General features: G+C 39.8%; 2 protein-coding genes across 3 annotated transcripts; one reads left to right on the top strand and one right to left on the bottom strand.

The window, feature by feature from the left end:
• Positions 1–2,040: 2,040 nt before the first annotated feature.
• On the bottom strand, positions 2,041–6,731 carry eif1axb (eukaryotic translation initiation factor 1A X-linked b). The gene is made up of 7 exons (XM_034108930.2): positions 6,557–6,731; positions 5,408–5,491; positions 4,098–4,201; positions 3,858–3,908; positions 3,343–3,424; positions 2,954–3,045; positions 2,041–2,632 (listed from the first exon to the last, which is right to left on the bottom strand). Exons 1-7 carry the CDS (start codon positions 6,570–6,572, stop codon positions 2,627–2,629), a joined length of 435 nt encoding a protein of 144 aa, XP_033964821.1. The 5' UTR covers positions 6,573–6,731; the 3' UTR covers positions 2,041–2,626.
• A 427-nt stretch (positions 6,732–7,158) lies between these two features.
• Positions 7,159–11,887, top strand: LOC117465999 (myoneurin). Of its 2 annotated transcripts, none has more exons than XM_034109129.2 (2): positions 7,159–7,474; positions 9,465–11,887. In XM_034109129.2, exons 1-2 carry the CDS (start codon positions 7,451–7,453, stop codon positions 10,512–10,514), a joined length of 1,074 nt encoding a protein of 357 aa, XP_033965020.1. In that variant the 5' UTR covers positions 7,159–7,450; the 3' UTR covers positions 10,515–11,887. The 2 variants fall into 2 exon arrangements, with proteins under 2 accessions (XP_033965020.1, XP_033965019.1); XM_034109128.2 differs by having other exon boundaries at positions 7,159–8,257.
• Positions 11,888–13,878: the final 1,991 nt, after the last annotated feature.

The raw sequence follows: 13,878 nt of genomic DNA, 5'->3' as shown, positions 1-13,878 counted from the left end.
GGTAAATTCCTCGGTAAAATAAGTATTTGGTCACCTGCAAACAAACAAGATTTCTGGCTCTCACAGACCTGTAACTTCTTCTTTAAGAGCCTCCTCTGTCCTCCACTCGTTAACTGTATTAATGGCACTTGTTTGAACTCGTTATCAGTATAAAAGACACCTGTCCACAACCTCAAACAGTCACACTCCAAACTCCACTATTGCCAAGACCAAATAGCTGTCAAAGGACACCAGAAACAATATTGTAGACCTGCACCGGGCTGGGAAGACTGAATCTGCAATAGGTAAGTAGCTTGGTGTGAAGAAATCAACTGTGGGAGCAATTATTAGAAAATGGAAGACATACAAGACCACTGATAATCTCCCTCGATCTGGGGCTCCACGCAAGATCTCACCCCGTGGGGTCAAAATGATCACAAGAACGGTGAGCAAAAATCCCAGAACCACACAGGGGGACCTAGTCAATGACCTGCAGAGAGCTGGGACCAAAGTAACAAAGGCTACCATCAGTAACACACTACGCCGCCAGGGACTCAAATCCTGCAGTGCCAGACGTGTCCCCCTACTTAAGCCAGTACATGTCCAGGCCCGTCTGAAGTTTGCTAGAGAGCATTTAGATGATCCAGAAGAGGATTGAGAGAATGTCATATGGTCAGATGAAACCAAAATAGAACTTTTTGGTAAAAACTCAACTAGACGTGTTTGGAGGAGAAAGAATGCTGAGTTGCATCCAAAGAACACCATACCTACTGTGAAACATGGGGGTGGAAACATCAAGCTTTGGGGCTGTTTTTCTGCAAAGGGACCAGGACGACTGATCCGTGTAAAGGAAAGAATGAATGGGGCCATGTATCGTGAGATTTTGAGTGACAACCTCCTTCCATCAGCAAGGGCATTGAAGATGAAACGTGGCTGGCTCTTTCAGCATGACAATGATCCCAAACACACCGCCCGGGCAACGAAGGAGTGGCTTCGTAAGAAGCATTTCATGGTCCTGGAGTGGCCTAGCCAGTCTCCAGATCTCAACCCCATAGAAAATCTTTGGAGGGAGTTGAAAGACTGTGTTGCCCAATGACAGCTCCAAAACATCACTGTTCTAGAGGAGATCTGCATGGAGGAATGGGCCAACATACCAGCAACAGTGTGTGAAAACCTTGTGAAGACTTACAGAAAACGTTTGACCTCTGTCATTGCCAACAAAGGGTATATAACAAAGTATTGAGATGAACTTTTGTTATTGACCAAATACTTATTTTCCACCATAATTTGCAAATAAATTCTTTAAAAATCAGACAATGTGATGTTCTGGATTATTTGTCTTTCTCATTTTGTCTCTCATAGTTGAGGTATACCTAGGATGAACATTACAGGCCTCTCAACTTTTTAAGTGGGAGAACTTGCACAATTGGTGGCTGACTAAATACTTTTTTGCCCCACTGTATTATTCCCTTTCAACATCCAGCTCTGTAAAACGTGAGGGCCTTCATCTTTACTTTAGCTCAAGCTCGCCACCTGCAGGAAGTGTGTCCAAAAAACACCCAGTTAATGGAGTTAAGATCTTTATTGGAAACCCAGCCTTCAAACATCTTTTTAGCCATTCATTGTTACAGCAACAACAGCGACTGACTCCATGTACACTACAGCAGCGGTTCCCAAACCGAGGGAGGAAAAATAAACTATACATGTGATATTTTCTTTTCTTAGAGCTTATTGTGAGAGCTGTGATCTGAGGTTACTGATGGAAAGGTTTTGGAACCGCTGCTAGTTGTGTGTGTGTTTGTGTGTGTTGAAGCCGCAGAGCAAGCAGCGAAGAGTTCAAAACAAACATGATAACAAACAGAAAAGACAAATAAGGGAAACGATAGAAAAATACATTTTGTTTCTTCTTTTGATTTCAATCTTAAAAAACACTTACGAAAAGATGCAGAGCTGTACTCAAAGTGTTATTTTTTTTTCTTCAGTCATTAATAAACAGCTTTCAAACCGTCAAAAACTGCCTCACAGGCTACATTAATACAGACTGCCAGAGAAAAACACAAACATGGTTTATCTTTTTATTGACGAATCCTGAGATTCGGTACTTCTTGCTAAATTCCACATAGAGTGAAATCAATATAAATACAGTTTTTAAAAGATGGTGCATCTGGTGTGAGATATTTTGCAGTCGTGGTATCGTCGAGAGAGTAAGTGTTTCAAGGACAATACAATAAAAAAAATTAAGATGGCTAATTTGCCATTGATGTTAGAAGAAAAGATAAAGGTGAAAATCTAGCATCCAGACATTCACCCTAAATATAACGCTGGTGATCAGCCTACTCTTGATTCTCCAATCCAACTGCATGAAGTACTAGCAGCTTCTCATTCATTCAACAATAAACTCAAGAGTCCGTTTTTCAAGAATGATTTTCCCCCTACGTGAAAAGCACTTTAAGTTCTTAAAAACAACAAAGATGTTTATTGAAGGTTAACAAAATGGAATCAATTGAAACATTTTAATAAACTGTATTGGATTGGCATAGGCTGATCTTAATGAAAAATAAGAACTGTAGGTTCGGTGTATCGGCTCAAAATATACCAATTGGAGCATCTCTTGTAAAATCCCAACGTCCCCCTCCAGTAGCAGTCTTTAGATCTGAAGAGAGAAAACAGAAATATTTCATTTTTATTATGGTCTTTCAAGTATTTTCTTTCTTGTGCTGTTAGCCATAAAACTTGTTCTGCAAGTAACACAGATCTATGAATATAGACTGTCTATTTACAGTGTGCTATTGCTACTTTAATACAAGTCAAGGTTGTCAATAGTCAATCAATTGATAATGATTTCCTTTCACTTTTCACAAAGTTCTTCTTTACGGCTGCTTGACAAGCATTTGACTTAAGGTATATAAAAAAAACGAATAGTGTCACTATTAAACACCGCAGAGTAGTTCATTGTAAAATGAGATAAGCTTACATCATCAATGTCATCTTCATCGTCGCCAATGTCATCAAACTGGATCTCATCATCGTCTCCGGGCCCGAAGGTGTCCGTCTCGTTGATTTTGGCTGCGAGAAGGAAGATGGAGGGAAAGAGTTAGAAAGCAAATACAACACATGTTAACAGAGCAGATTGAACACTGAACCTGATTTGTAAAAAAAAACCCACATAAAAATAAGTTTAAATAAAAGGTCCAGACAGTGAGAACCTCTGCCGTTTAAAGTCAGAAACTCGAAAAAGTGTTTCACCAATATAGCCATTCTTTAAAATCGCAGCAGTCTGGTCTGCTTTAGGCACAGTTAACCTCAGGTTATAGGCACAACAATAGATACATAACCAACAGCTGTGGTTTTGGCTTGACTCACCATGCTCGGGCAGCTCTCCGTACGCTTTCAAACTGCGAGCCTCGTCTGCGTTGTACTTCAGAATGACGTCAGCTTTGTTGTCCTGAAACACAAAACGATGACGTAATGTTTAGGTTAAACATAAAAACCAAGTGCTTAAAATGAGCGACAAGAAAGTAAGTAAGTACATTACTACGATATTAACGCTTGGGTAGAATACTCTTTTGTCTGAGTTTAATTTACATTTGGCGGTTTTTTTTTTTACTAAGCACTATATACAGGGAGCAACTGGATTTTATATTCCTTTAAGATTAACTCGTTAAAAAAAGACAAAAATGTAACCGTAATTTAGTAGCGGTTCCTTCATTAACTTTAGAACCCATAAAAGGTTAAATGCAGCAGAAATGTTAGTGTTTTATTATCCTAAAAGACAGCCATAAGACGCGTGGTGTCTTCATAGTGAGAGTTATCCAAGCATTATATACATGTATATTGTCTTTATTCGTATCTGTGTTGTGTGTGAGGGAAATACACACCTGGTAATCTCTCAATCCCACCAGGATGATGTCTGACGTGTTAATCCAGACCTGGAGGAAACAAACAGATCAGAGATTACCCACCCGCTGCACTTTGTGACCCTCAATGGGTTCCATGCAGACACATTACGGGCGGCTCACTGACCACTGAGAACACACCGACTCAGCATCCCGTCAGGAGGTTTCCTGTGTGTGCTGGTCGGGGGAAAAGGTGCGAGAGGACTGTCGGGACATTCCTACCTTTTTTCGGAGTTTTCCTCTGATGTGACAGAGCCGCTTGGTTCCATCAAAGCACATGGCCTCCAGACGCCCGTTCCCCAACATCTTTATCACCTGAGCATACTCTGGAAGAGACGAGACAGAGGAGAGTCAAAGAAAATACACTAAAGAAAACAACCTTAAAATGAGATTACATAAACAAAGTTACTGTTCTATCAAGAATAACAGGCAGGCACTAAGTGATTATGGGATGGTATAGGTTTATCATATTGAGAAAAAAAACACTCGCAATAAGTGGTACATTTAAATTAAAATGTTCATAACTTTGATTATCCTTACCGACTAAACAACAAAAGGCACAGAACATTTAAAAATTGAGTATGGTCCCCAAAAAAAGGGTAGTATAAATGTTCCACACATTAAGCTCACTCTCCTGCCACCAGAGATTTTGGCAGCAGCGAGCACTGCAGACGATCTGAACACTGACTGCAGGGGGTTACTACCATCTAATGAGACGCTCAGTGACAACGTGCACAAAAAACCTTCACTGCTGAGTGTCTGTTTCAAGTTGGGCTAAGCATTCTTAATTGTAGTCAACTGAATATATAGGTTATGTTTTTATTATTTATTAGATTTAATCAGATTCCTCTAAACTGCTGCATTGTTGTTAAAGCTACACATGTGAAACTGAAAATTAACGACTAGTTTCATTACTATACAATTGTGGCAGCCCGCCAGTTTAGAACACTTTTTTTTGCTGAATGAATGACGGTTACACATTTTCATCTTCATTAACACTCAGTCAACCTACAACTCTGAGGTTTTCAGTCTATATGTTTATTTATTTTAATCAAAATTTCTTAAAGCCCGAGCTTAGGATTTCAAACTGCTTGTATTGTGCAACCAACGGCTTAAAATATTCAATATCATGGAGGAAACCCAAAACAAATTTGAGACACTGGAATCAGATGTTTGTTTTGCCCTTTTTGCAGAAAATCGATGATTAGATCATGTTTACATTTACAACACTTTTTCTGATTATAGACTAACGTCAAAGATTTACTCAGATGGGTGATTTCCCCTGTTTTTATCTTGTGTAAATTACTAACAAGATTTATTTTATCTACCAACAGGGATAGTGACTTCAGTTACTGCAGTTGACCCATATTGACTTATTCAGACCAAATGCGAACAGTTTAACTCTGTGTCCTGGATTTGCTTATAAGTCAAACCAAACGCACATCCCCTGGCAAAAAGATGGACCTTTGGTGCCATTGTCCAGGAAGCAGCTGGCTCCAATAACCCCGATCACCTGAAGAAACAGTACTCACCCTGTCCGTCCTCTTTGAACACCAGTTCTCTCTTCTCAGACTCATTTTCGTTCTTTCCACGTCGCCTATTCTTTCCTCCCTTTCCTAGGAACATAGAAAAAAAAGATGGTTATTAATGTTATCCATTTATACAATACATTTTTCTCACTGAGGATGGGGAAAGTGTATCAGTTAGCTCTTAGGTACCACTACTTCTCATATACGTTTTATAAACAAATTTTTTTTCCCACAATCTTAAGTGGTTATTTTGATAAAGACTAGTGTCAACACGGGTAAAATGTTACCTAGTACACACATTTAAAAGATAATTGTCTCTTTGTACACAACTACCAGTTAGAAGAGAATAATGAACATTACCCTCAACCGCACTAATCTGCCAGCTAGTGACTTAAAAAAAACTATGTTTACATCAAATATATCAGATATTATAAAGTATGTTATTTCAGTTACAACGAAACTAATCTACTGTGTATACACAAGGAAAGTTGAAACCTAAAGCAAATTAATCTGTTCTTGGTTAGAGAAAAAAACCAGCAGATGAATCCATGATGAAAATAATCATTAGTTCATAATTAAAAATAAGCATTAGTAATAACAATCAGATGATATAAAATAGTAATATAACAGTACCAGGGGACAGGAAGAACAACGTGTAGGTTGCCTTGCTAGTAAACACATATAGGCGACATTCTAAAGACGTTAGATTTATCAAAGTAGTTTAAAATCCAGGAACAAAGATACCATGTTGCCGTTTTAGTTGTTTATTGTGAAATTAAAGTCGCAGCAGTCACAGGCCTCAGCAGGGTGGGGTGAGCAACTAGCTACTTAGCTAGCAACGGTATTAAACTGCTAAGCACGTTAGCCATTAGCCGGCTGGCAGGCACAAAGTGTTTAACAACTTAATTTAGCCTAGACTAAAATCATTATCTCAGCCGAATGTATGTTTACATAGTTAGTTACACAGAGAAACTCGTGACATTTGATTAAAATACTCACAGTTCCGTGTTAATAAAAGATAAAATAAAATGCATTAGAAAATCTTGATGCTAACTAGCGTTAGCTGGTCGGTGTCACGTTTTCACTGCGTGTCTTCACGGCGGACTCGATAGACAATCAACAATACAGACACACTATTCCTCCGTTTCTTACCTTTATTCTTGGGCATATTCTTTTAAGCCTTGGTCACGTTAATCCTGCTCGTAGAAACGACGTACAGTTAATAAACGAGAACTGTGTACAACAGTCAGTTCTAAATTGACTGAACCGTACCAAGAAACTAGCTTGTCACCGCTGATTCGCTTCGCCGGTTTGCGCATGCGCCTTCCAAGACATTCAAAACCACGTTGCTTTATTGTAAAAGGTGATTGTTACAGAGACAAAAGCCTGCAGAACTCCCAAAAACTTGTTTAAACTGTTTTTTAAAGTGACGTTGTCTGGTTCTTAACCAAATACACACAATTCACCATCAAATGAGGAAACAGATAGCCTGACACTTATGTCTAATTATTATTTTTCAATTCATTGTCTTTAAATTATAAAGGGCTACATTTAAAGTAATATTGACTTGTTAAATGCAGGTATTTTAATTGTAACAAGAGTATTCCTACAGTGTGGTATTAATGCTGAATACTTCGTCCACCAATGAATGATAATGACTTCCAACATGTATTTTTAATCAGTATCAGATTCCCCTGCATTTAACAATAACTGTTCATTGCAACGATGTATCCCTCCGCGCCAGCAGGGGGATGAACTCGCTGCGTTGAGCCTTTTCTGTATTGATTTCCCCAGAACAACATTTAACATTTTGCAGGAGCTAAGCTACAGGACTTTTTAACCCTCCTGCAACGCACACAGCTCAATTATCTCATGGTTTATACATTTAGAAGTGCATTTCACCTCTGTGTTTTTGCATTAAAATAGCAAAGTGACGCAAAGTTATAAAAGGTGATATTTATTCGACTGTTAACTTGGAGTCACGTTAGCTAGCGTGTTGGTAAGCTAGCTGCAGTTTTGTTTTCAGCACAACGAGGTTTGTCTGTGATGGCTGACTTTAGCAGGACAATGGTGAGTTAAAATGTATTTGTATAGATAACATACATTTCGCCGCTTCTCTTTGTGGTAAATACAACTGGATATTATATGCGGCGTTTTCCATATTAGCAACAACGTGCTGAAGGCTACTTAAAGAGCAACTTGCAGAGTTTATTTTTTTACTGCATTTATGCTTAACCTTGCCTGAAAATTACAATAAAAAAGTTAAGGCAGGATTTTACATGTTTTACGAGACATAAGGGCTGGACTTCAGAGGGGAAAGTAGCCGTTTTGAGCTCTGCTACTAACAATTTTTTTTAAACGTCATACGTCAAACGCGTCATATTACCTCACATAGGGGAGCAACCGCGCCCCGGTAGTAGTTGGTTTGAGCGGTTGTGATTTAGTGAGCTGGTATTTTTGCGGTAGTTTTACATCATGGTGAGCCATTGTGTTTGTGCTGGTTGCTCAAACTCCAGCCTGTCAGGATATCGAGTCCACAATTTCCCTAACAGGAAAAGGACCGCAGCTAGCTTTCGTTCCTGGGTGCGTTTTGTGCAGGCGAAGAGACGGGACTTCACTACCGCATCTGCGACGAAAAACGCGGTCGTTTGTGGCGCTCATTTTAGACAGGAGGATTATGATGCAGGTGATCTGATGCAGTTCAGGATGGGATATCGAAGCCAGGACCGTGTGAGGCTGATAACTAGTGCGGTTCCGTCTATACACCCAGCTTCTTTATCAGCTCCGGTAGCAGCAGCAGCAGCAGCAGCCGGTGGCGGGAGTGTTGGTCAAGGATCGGTCAGAACATCTGAGGTACTTTACTTTGCAAAAGTACTTTACTTTGTAAAAGTACCTCGGAGTATTCTCTTGCAAAGTATTTTTACATAGTTATTTTGTATCTTCTACATTTGTTACCTAACACCTAAAGATTAATGCGCACATAAACAAATATACAAATATAACGTTTTTTATTAACTTGTTTATTTGTGTTCCATTATGGTTGTTTTGTACATAGATAGATGATAGATAGATATATAAAGGCTAGATGGCTCAAGGGGGAGTCGCCAGCGTAGCTCACCGGTGGCCATCTTGCCACTGTCAACAAACTGCTACAGCTGTTTTTAAAGGTGAGTGATCTGCACAAAAATACTCTTAACTCGCTTAAATCTTGACTGATTTGCAAGCGGTTTGGTTTATTATAACTGTTATTATCATGGCTATGATTCAGGAGACAACAAGACATGTTGAAAAAAAAGTCCATGATCATAAGTATGCAGTATCATAACTACATCTTTGATGTTTATAACAAACCAAACCGTTTGAAAATTGAGTAAGCTATGGTTATTTCAATAGTGCACCATAGACACAATGTTATGAATGAGCGAGCTGCCTGTGGCAAGATGGCCGCCATGTGGCAACGTCGGTCTCCATTGGCCAGCAGCGCGGGTGAGTCATCTAGTGTTTATATATATCTATGGTTTTGTAGGTGTTTTCTGTTCTCTATTGTTTAGCTAAAGAAGGGAAGAAAGATGATAGTGTTGTGGCATATTATAATTTTTATCTTACATGTGTTTTTAAGCATTATATTCCATAACATAAACCTGCTCAGGTTTTCTAAATAACATTGGTATATAATTGAATCAATAGAAAGGAAAAGGTGATCATTTGAAATTGCATGAAAAAAACTGAAAACACGAAATGAAATATCTGATAAAAGTGAAAAATAGTTTTTAACAATTTCCCAAAAATCAAAGACGGACATCTTTTAAAAATGTTTGTTTCAAACCCAAAGGTACTCAGAATAAAACCAGAACACATTCACATTTAAGATGCTGTAACCAGTGACTTTACTTCACCTCTTTAAAAAAAGGATTGATTCAGATGTTAATTCATCACCAAATAGTTGCACAATATTTTCCTGTTGATCAACATAGTTAGAAAACATAATGCATGTTCTGTTGGATATGAGTTCATCTGTTGCCTGAAAACATAACTATTTATTTATTTTTCCCGTGTTTAGTTGTCTTCTGAACACCCTGCGGTTGCGGGTGGGCTTGCAGGAAAGTCCACTTCGTCCTCTGGGGTGAAAGGAAACATAAACTGGGACTGTGACAGCAGCTTGGATCAGATCACGGTTGTGAGGATCGACGACACACACATCGCGGAGGATAAAGACTCCGTGGCGTGCTACGATGTGGAGTACTCCATTCCCACTGAGGAGGAGGCTAACGACGAGGACGACGGCGTCTACGTCATTGAGTACTCAAACCCCGAAGAGGAGGGAGAGAGCTACCAGTTCACCATGTCTGTGGATCAACCACTGCCCACCAAAAAGCAGATAGTTACACATGCTGCGGCGAGAGAGAGCGTGATGTCCAAACCCTCTAGACCTCAGAGGCTGCGGCGGAAGAGGGACCTAGAGGAGGAGGTGGTGAGTAATAAGTGTTTGCTTGAGCTTGGGGAGGACTACAGGGACATTATGAGGATGAACTCTGATAAAGAGCAGCTGGTGTGCAAGCTCTGCCCGCCACCTGGACGCTTTTTCAAGAAAGCTGCCGGTCTGACCGTGCATCTGAGACACACACACCAGTTTGGGGGGAGGACGTTCTTCTGCACCACCTGCCAGCGGTCGGTCCGCACTCAGTCGGATCTGGATTCACACACTAAACGCCACGCCAATCAGGAAGCCGTGTTCACCTGCCTGCTCTGCAAGGCGCAGGAGGGCAAGGCGGGGTACACAGGGGCCAAGTTCGGTCTGAAGAGACACCTGGAGCAGGAGCACCCGGGCGTCGTGCCGCGTTGCGACATCTGCAACAAAGGCTTCCTGTCGCTCACGTCCTACCTGGCCGATCAGTTCAGGCACGTCGGAGTGTCGCCGTACTACTGCGCCCGCTGTCAGATCTACGAGATGACGGAGCGGGGTCTGAGTGTCCACATCAGGAACGACAACATGAGGGAGAAGAAGCTGCAGGAGTCTCAGAACAACCTGCTGGAGCCTGAAAGCAACCTGAGGGAACTCGGAGTCTCCGTCAGCGACGATAACTCCGCCACAGACGACTCTGACTTCTGACTCTATTTGTTTTATTTCCCTCAGTGTTTGAGGACTAAAGCAGCACAAGCTTAGCCACCTTTCTTCATGCATCTTTAACTGCTGTGAATTGATATTTTGGAAACTGGTGTTTTGTTTTTTATTTTCGAATAAAAGAGATAGTTAGACATTTTGGAATCTATGCTTATTCTTTTTATTGCCAGAAGATATTACTTATTAATATCTTCTGGCAACTATGGACGACATGTCTTTGGGTTATTTTTCTAAATTGGCAAAGCTAAAGGATCATCAGTGTCACAATGCAGTTTTAAGACAGGGTCTAGCTTAAGCTCTATTTGAAAGAATAATTTGACACTTTGGGATCTACGCTTGATTACTTACTTGCTAAGAATCCAATGAAGAGGTTCATATCCCTCCCGGATATGACTTACTTTCATATATTAATTATTTTGTTGATTAATTGCTGAAGAAATCATTTCATTTAATTTCAAACCTTTATTTATACAGATAAATCCCATTGAGATCATAGATTTCTTTTTCAAGGGAGACCTGCTCAAGTAGTTCCACATGAAACATAAAAACATAAATAGAACAACAAAAGGACATCAGACAGCATCATTTACATAATTATCCACATAAACAGGTACCAATAGCTTCCAATTGACTAGCATCCAACCGAGCTTTAAAAACATTTAGTGGCACCAGAATGAATAAAATACCTTAATAAAGGTCACCTATTATGCAAAATCCACTTGTTCATGTCTTTTATACATAAACGTGTGTCTCCTGTTTCAGATTCTGAAAGTTTCAGGAAAAAATATTCACTCACTCTTTGTCCTGATCCATTTATATAAAAATGGAAAATGAGCTGATCCGATTTTGGCCACTTTATGATGTCATAGCGATTTTGTTGGCTTGTGTAACCATTAGCCAATCACCAACCAAGGTAACCCCAGGGCTGAAACAGAGGGGATTATGGGATGCTGCAATATCTGTTGGGTATTTGGAGCCAAACACTTCAGAGACATGTTTTGTATATATCTGAGACCTATAATAGATTGATGAGAAACAGTATAATAGGGGACCTTTAAAGTTTTGTGGTTTTGTTTGACCAAGTTATATGATATGTAACGATATTAAACAATCTTTACGTTTGAGAAGCTGAATCCAGATCACTTTTGGTGATACAGCAATAAATCAATTGTAAAAGAAGCTGGTGTTAATGCTGTATTTGAGTTGATGCATGTATATTCTGTGTTACTCAGCGGCGTTGGAGCTACAGGAGAAGACAGTAAAACATTATTTGTATGCTGATTTAATAGAAATGAACTGAAACGGCAGTAGAGCTCATCATTTGTAATAAATGGGACTGTAAATAAAAAAGCTATGATCCAGATTGTGTCCTTTTTACAAAAAAGCTTCTACAATTTAGTTTATTTTTTAGTACAGTGGATTTAAACATGAATGACTTGAAATTAAAATGGAAGTAAAAAAGGAATTAAACAACAATATTTGACACATTAAAGACAAACAAATATTTAAAACATTTTAAAAGGGGATGTTTTCTTTCTTTTTGGAAATGCAAAATAGTAAATGTAATTAAATCTTGGTAATTTGTTAGTTAAAATATAATTGTTTCACATTAAAATAAAAGACCACTTGTTAGCAATCAGCGTTATTTCACTCACCATAATGCTTCATTTGTAAGCACCGAATATGTTTTAGAAACATCTGTAATATCAAATTGACATTAGTTTTCAGTGTCATCTTGCATACAACCACTTAAAGGTGGGGTAGGTAATTCACTTCAGAAACACCTGTTATATTCCATGGAATGCTCTTAACATCCCGATAGCAATAAATACATTAAATGCTTTGACAATAATAAATACATAAAACGTCATCTGTGGAAGCCGTGGCGCTGTAAAAAGCATGACCAATCATCTGAGCCGGCCTGGCTAAAATAACTGGATGGCCTACCTGCCTGTCAGCCTTCCATCTGTGCACAAACTTGTCTCGTGCCCTCATTGTTCATGTTCGTGTGTGTTGGAGAAGGGGCTCTGTAAGGAAGGGGCAGATTTTTTTCAGCTGCGCAGTTTCAAATTCTAGCGCACTCGAGCTGGTTTCTCCATTCTTACCTCTTCAGCACCAACCCATAAGAAAGGAATTTTAATGCGCAATGGAAAGTTCTTCCAAGTTCCTTTAACCCTCCGGTATCACTGTGGAGTGTGGACGTTTTTGTCCATATGAGTCATTTTTCACTTTTCATTTTGCAACAACTTTGGTTGTGTGGTGCAAATGGCCTGATTTTTTGTAACAAGGCTATTTTCTCGATCTATTTTGGAATTCCAATTTCAATTTTTGAAATCGGTCTTTAATTCACTGTGTAACAAATCGACTACGCAAATTAGTCATTCGAGACAAAAATGTCCACTGCAAAAGACTTTGATAAAAACATTATATTAAAAGGTTTTTTTCACAACTTTTTTGGGTTCAATCAGTTCAATCTTTAAAGCAACTTCCGCCCTAATAGAAAACAGGGTTGCCAACTCTCACGCATCTGGCGTGTGACACGGGCTGAAGTCGAATAGTCCATTTAGCTTAGGAACCTTCCGAAAGGAGTGAAATGACCCGGAAGTCCCTCAGTGGCAGCCATGATAAGTGCCGTTCGAATTCTCTAGAATGATGAGAATGATAGGAAAGGAGGTTTCAAACTTCCTTTATAACCTCCTTTAGCTTAGGAACCACTGGACCTCCCTAACCGACAGGAGAAGCGAAAATGCTGCCCCACAATGCCTTGCAGCCGCAGCATTTGCCGTCACTCAACAGTCGGCCGTTCACGGAAACAACCGATTATGACCGATAAATGATATCATGAAAGTTACGGTGCTTATTAAGCTTTTTAAAACATAGGTGGTAAGTTGCCAAAGTGCTTTGTTTTGAACGTTCATCAGTATTATACTCAAAAAGAGAAATATGAACGTTAGTTTTCACTGAAATTATCAAATAAAGTCAACATTTCAGTCTTTACTGAGCTGTGTGGGGTTTGTTCAACTTTTAAAAGATGTTTGAATGGTGATATACCAACACATCCTCACTCCCAGGTCGGCCTATGTTGACGTTATGTCAAGTCCCCTGCCGGCTTTTTCCAACGCAAGGGGGGGGGCCTTAGCGTCCATTTTCAACGCGAGGGGGGGGGGCCTTAGCGTCCATTTTCAACGCAAGGGGGGGGGCCCTTAGCGTCCATTTTCAGCTTTCCGGGATGTCCATGTGCTTCTATGGACGCTCATGGAAGCACGGCATTCGTTTGTGTCAACTGCCCTTAAAGGCAATGAAGACACTACACTACCCAGAATCCCCAGCTATCGTTTGGACTACACCATGT

Source organism: Pseudochaenichthys georgianus, chromosome 20, assembly GCF_902827115.2.
Source record: "Pseudochaenichthys georgianus chromosome 20, fPseGeo1.2, whole genome shotgun sequence".
Classification (NCBI taxonomy): Eukaryota; Metazoa; Chordata; class Actinopteri; order Perciformes; family Channichthyidae; genus Pseudochaenichthys; species Pseudochaenichthys georgianus.
This window is presented reverse-complemented; position numbering and strand designations above follow the sequence as displayed.

Bases quoted from the DNA above. Each gene is read 5' to 3' on its own strand.
- eif1axb (XM_034108930.2), bottom strand. The intron at 3,909-4,097 runs GTAGGAATGTCC...TGTTTCCTCCAG, and splicing joins GAGGAAAACTCCGAAAAAAG to GTCTGGATTAACACGTCAGA. The intron at 3,046-3,342 runs GTGAGTCAAGCC...TCCTTCTCGCAG, and splicing joins CGGAGAGCTGCCCGAGCATG to CCAAAATCAACGAGACGGAC.
- LOC117465999 (XM_034109128.2), top strand. From the start codon at position 7,880: ATGGTGAGCCATTGTGTTTGTGCTGGTTGCTCAAACTCCAGCCTGTCA. The intron at 8,258-9,464 runs GTACTTTACTTT...TCCCGTGTTTAG, and splicing joins GATCGGTCAGAACATCTGAG to TTGTCTTCTGAACACCCTGC.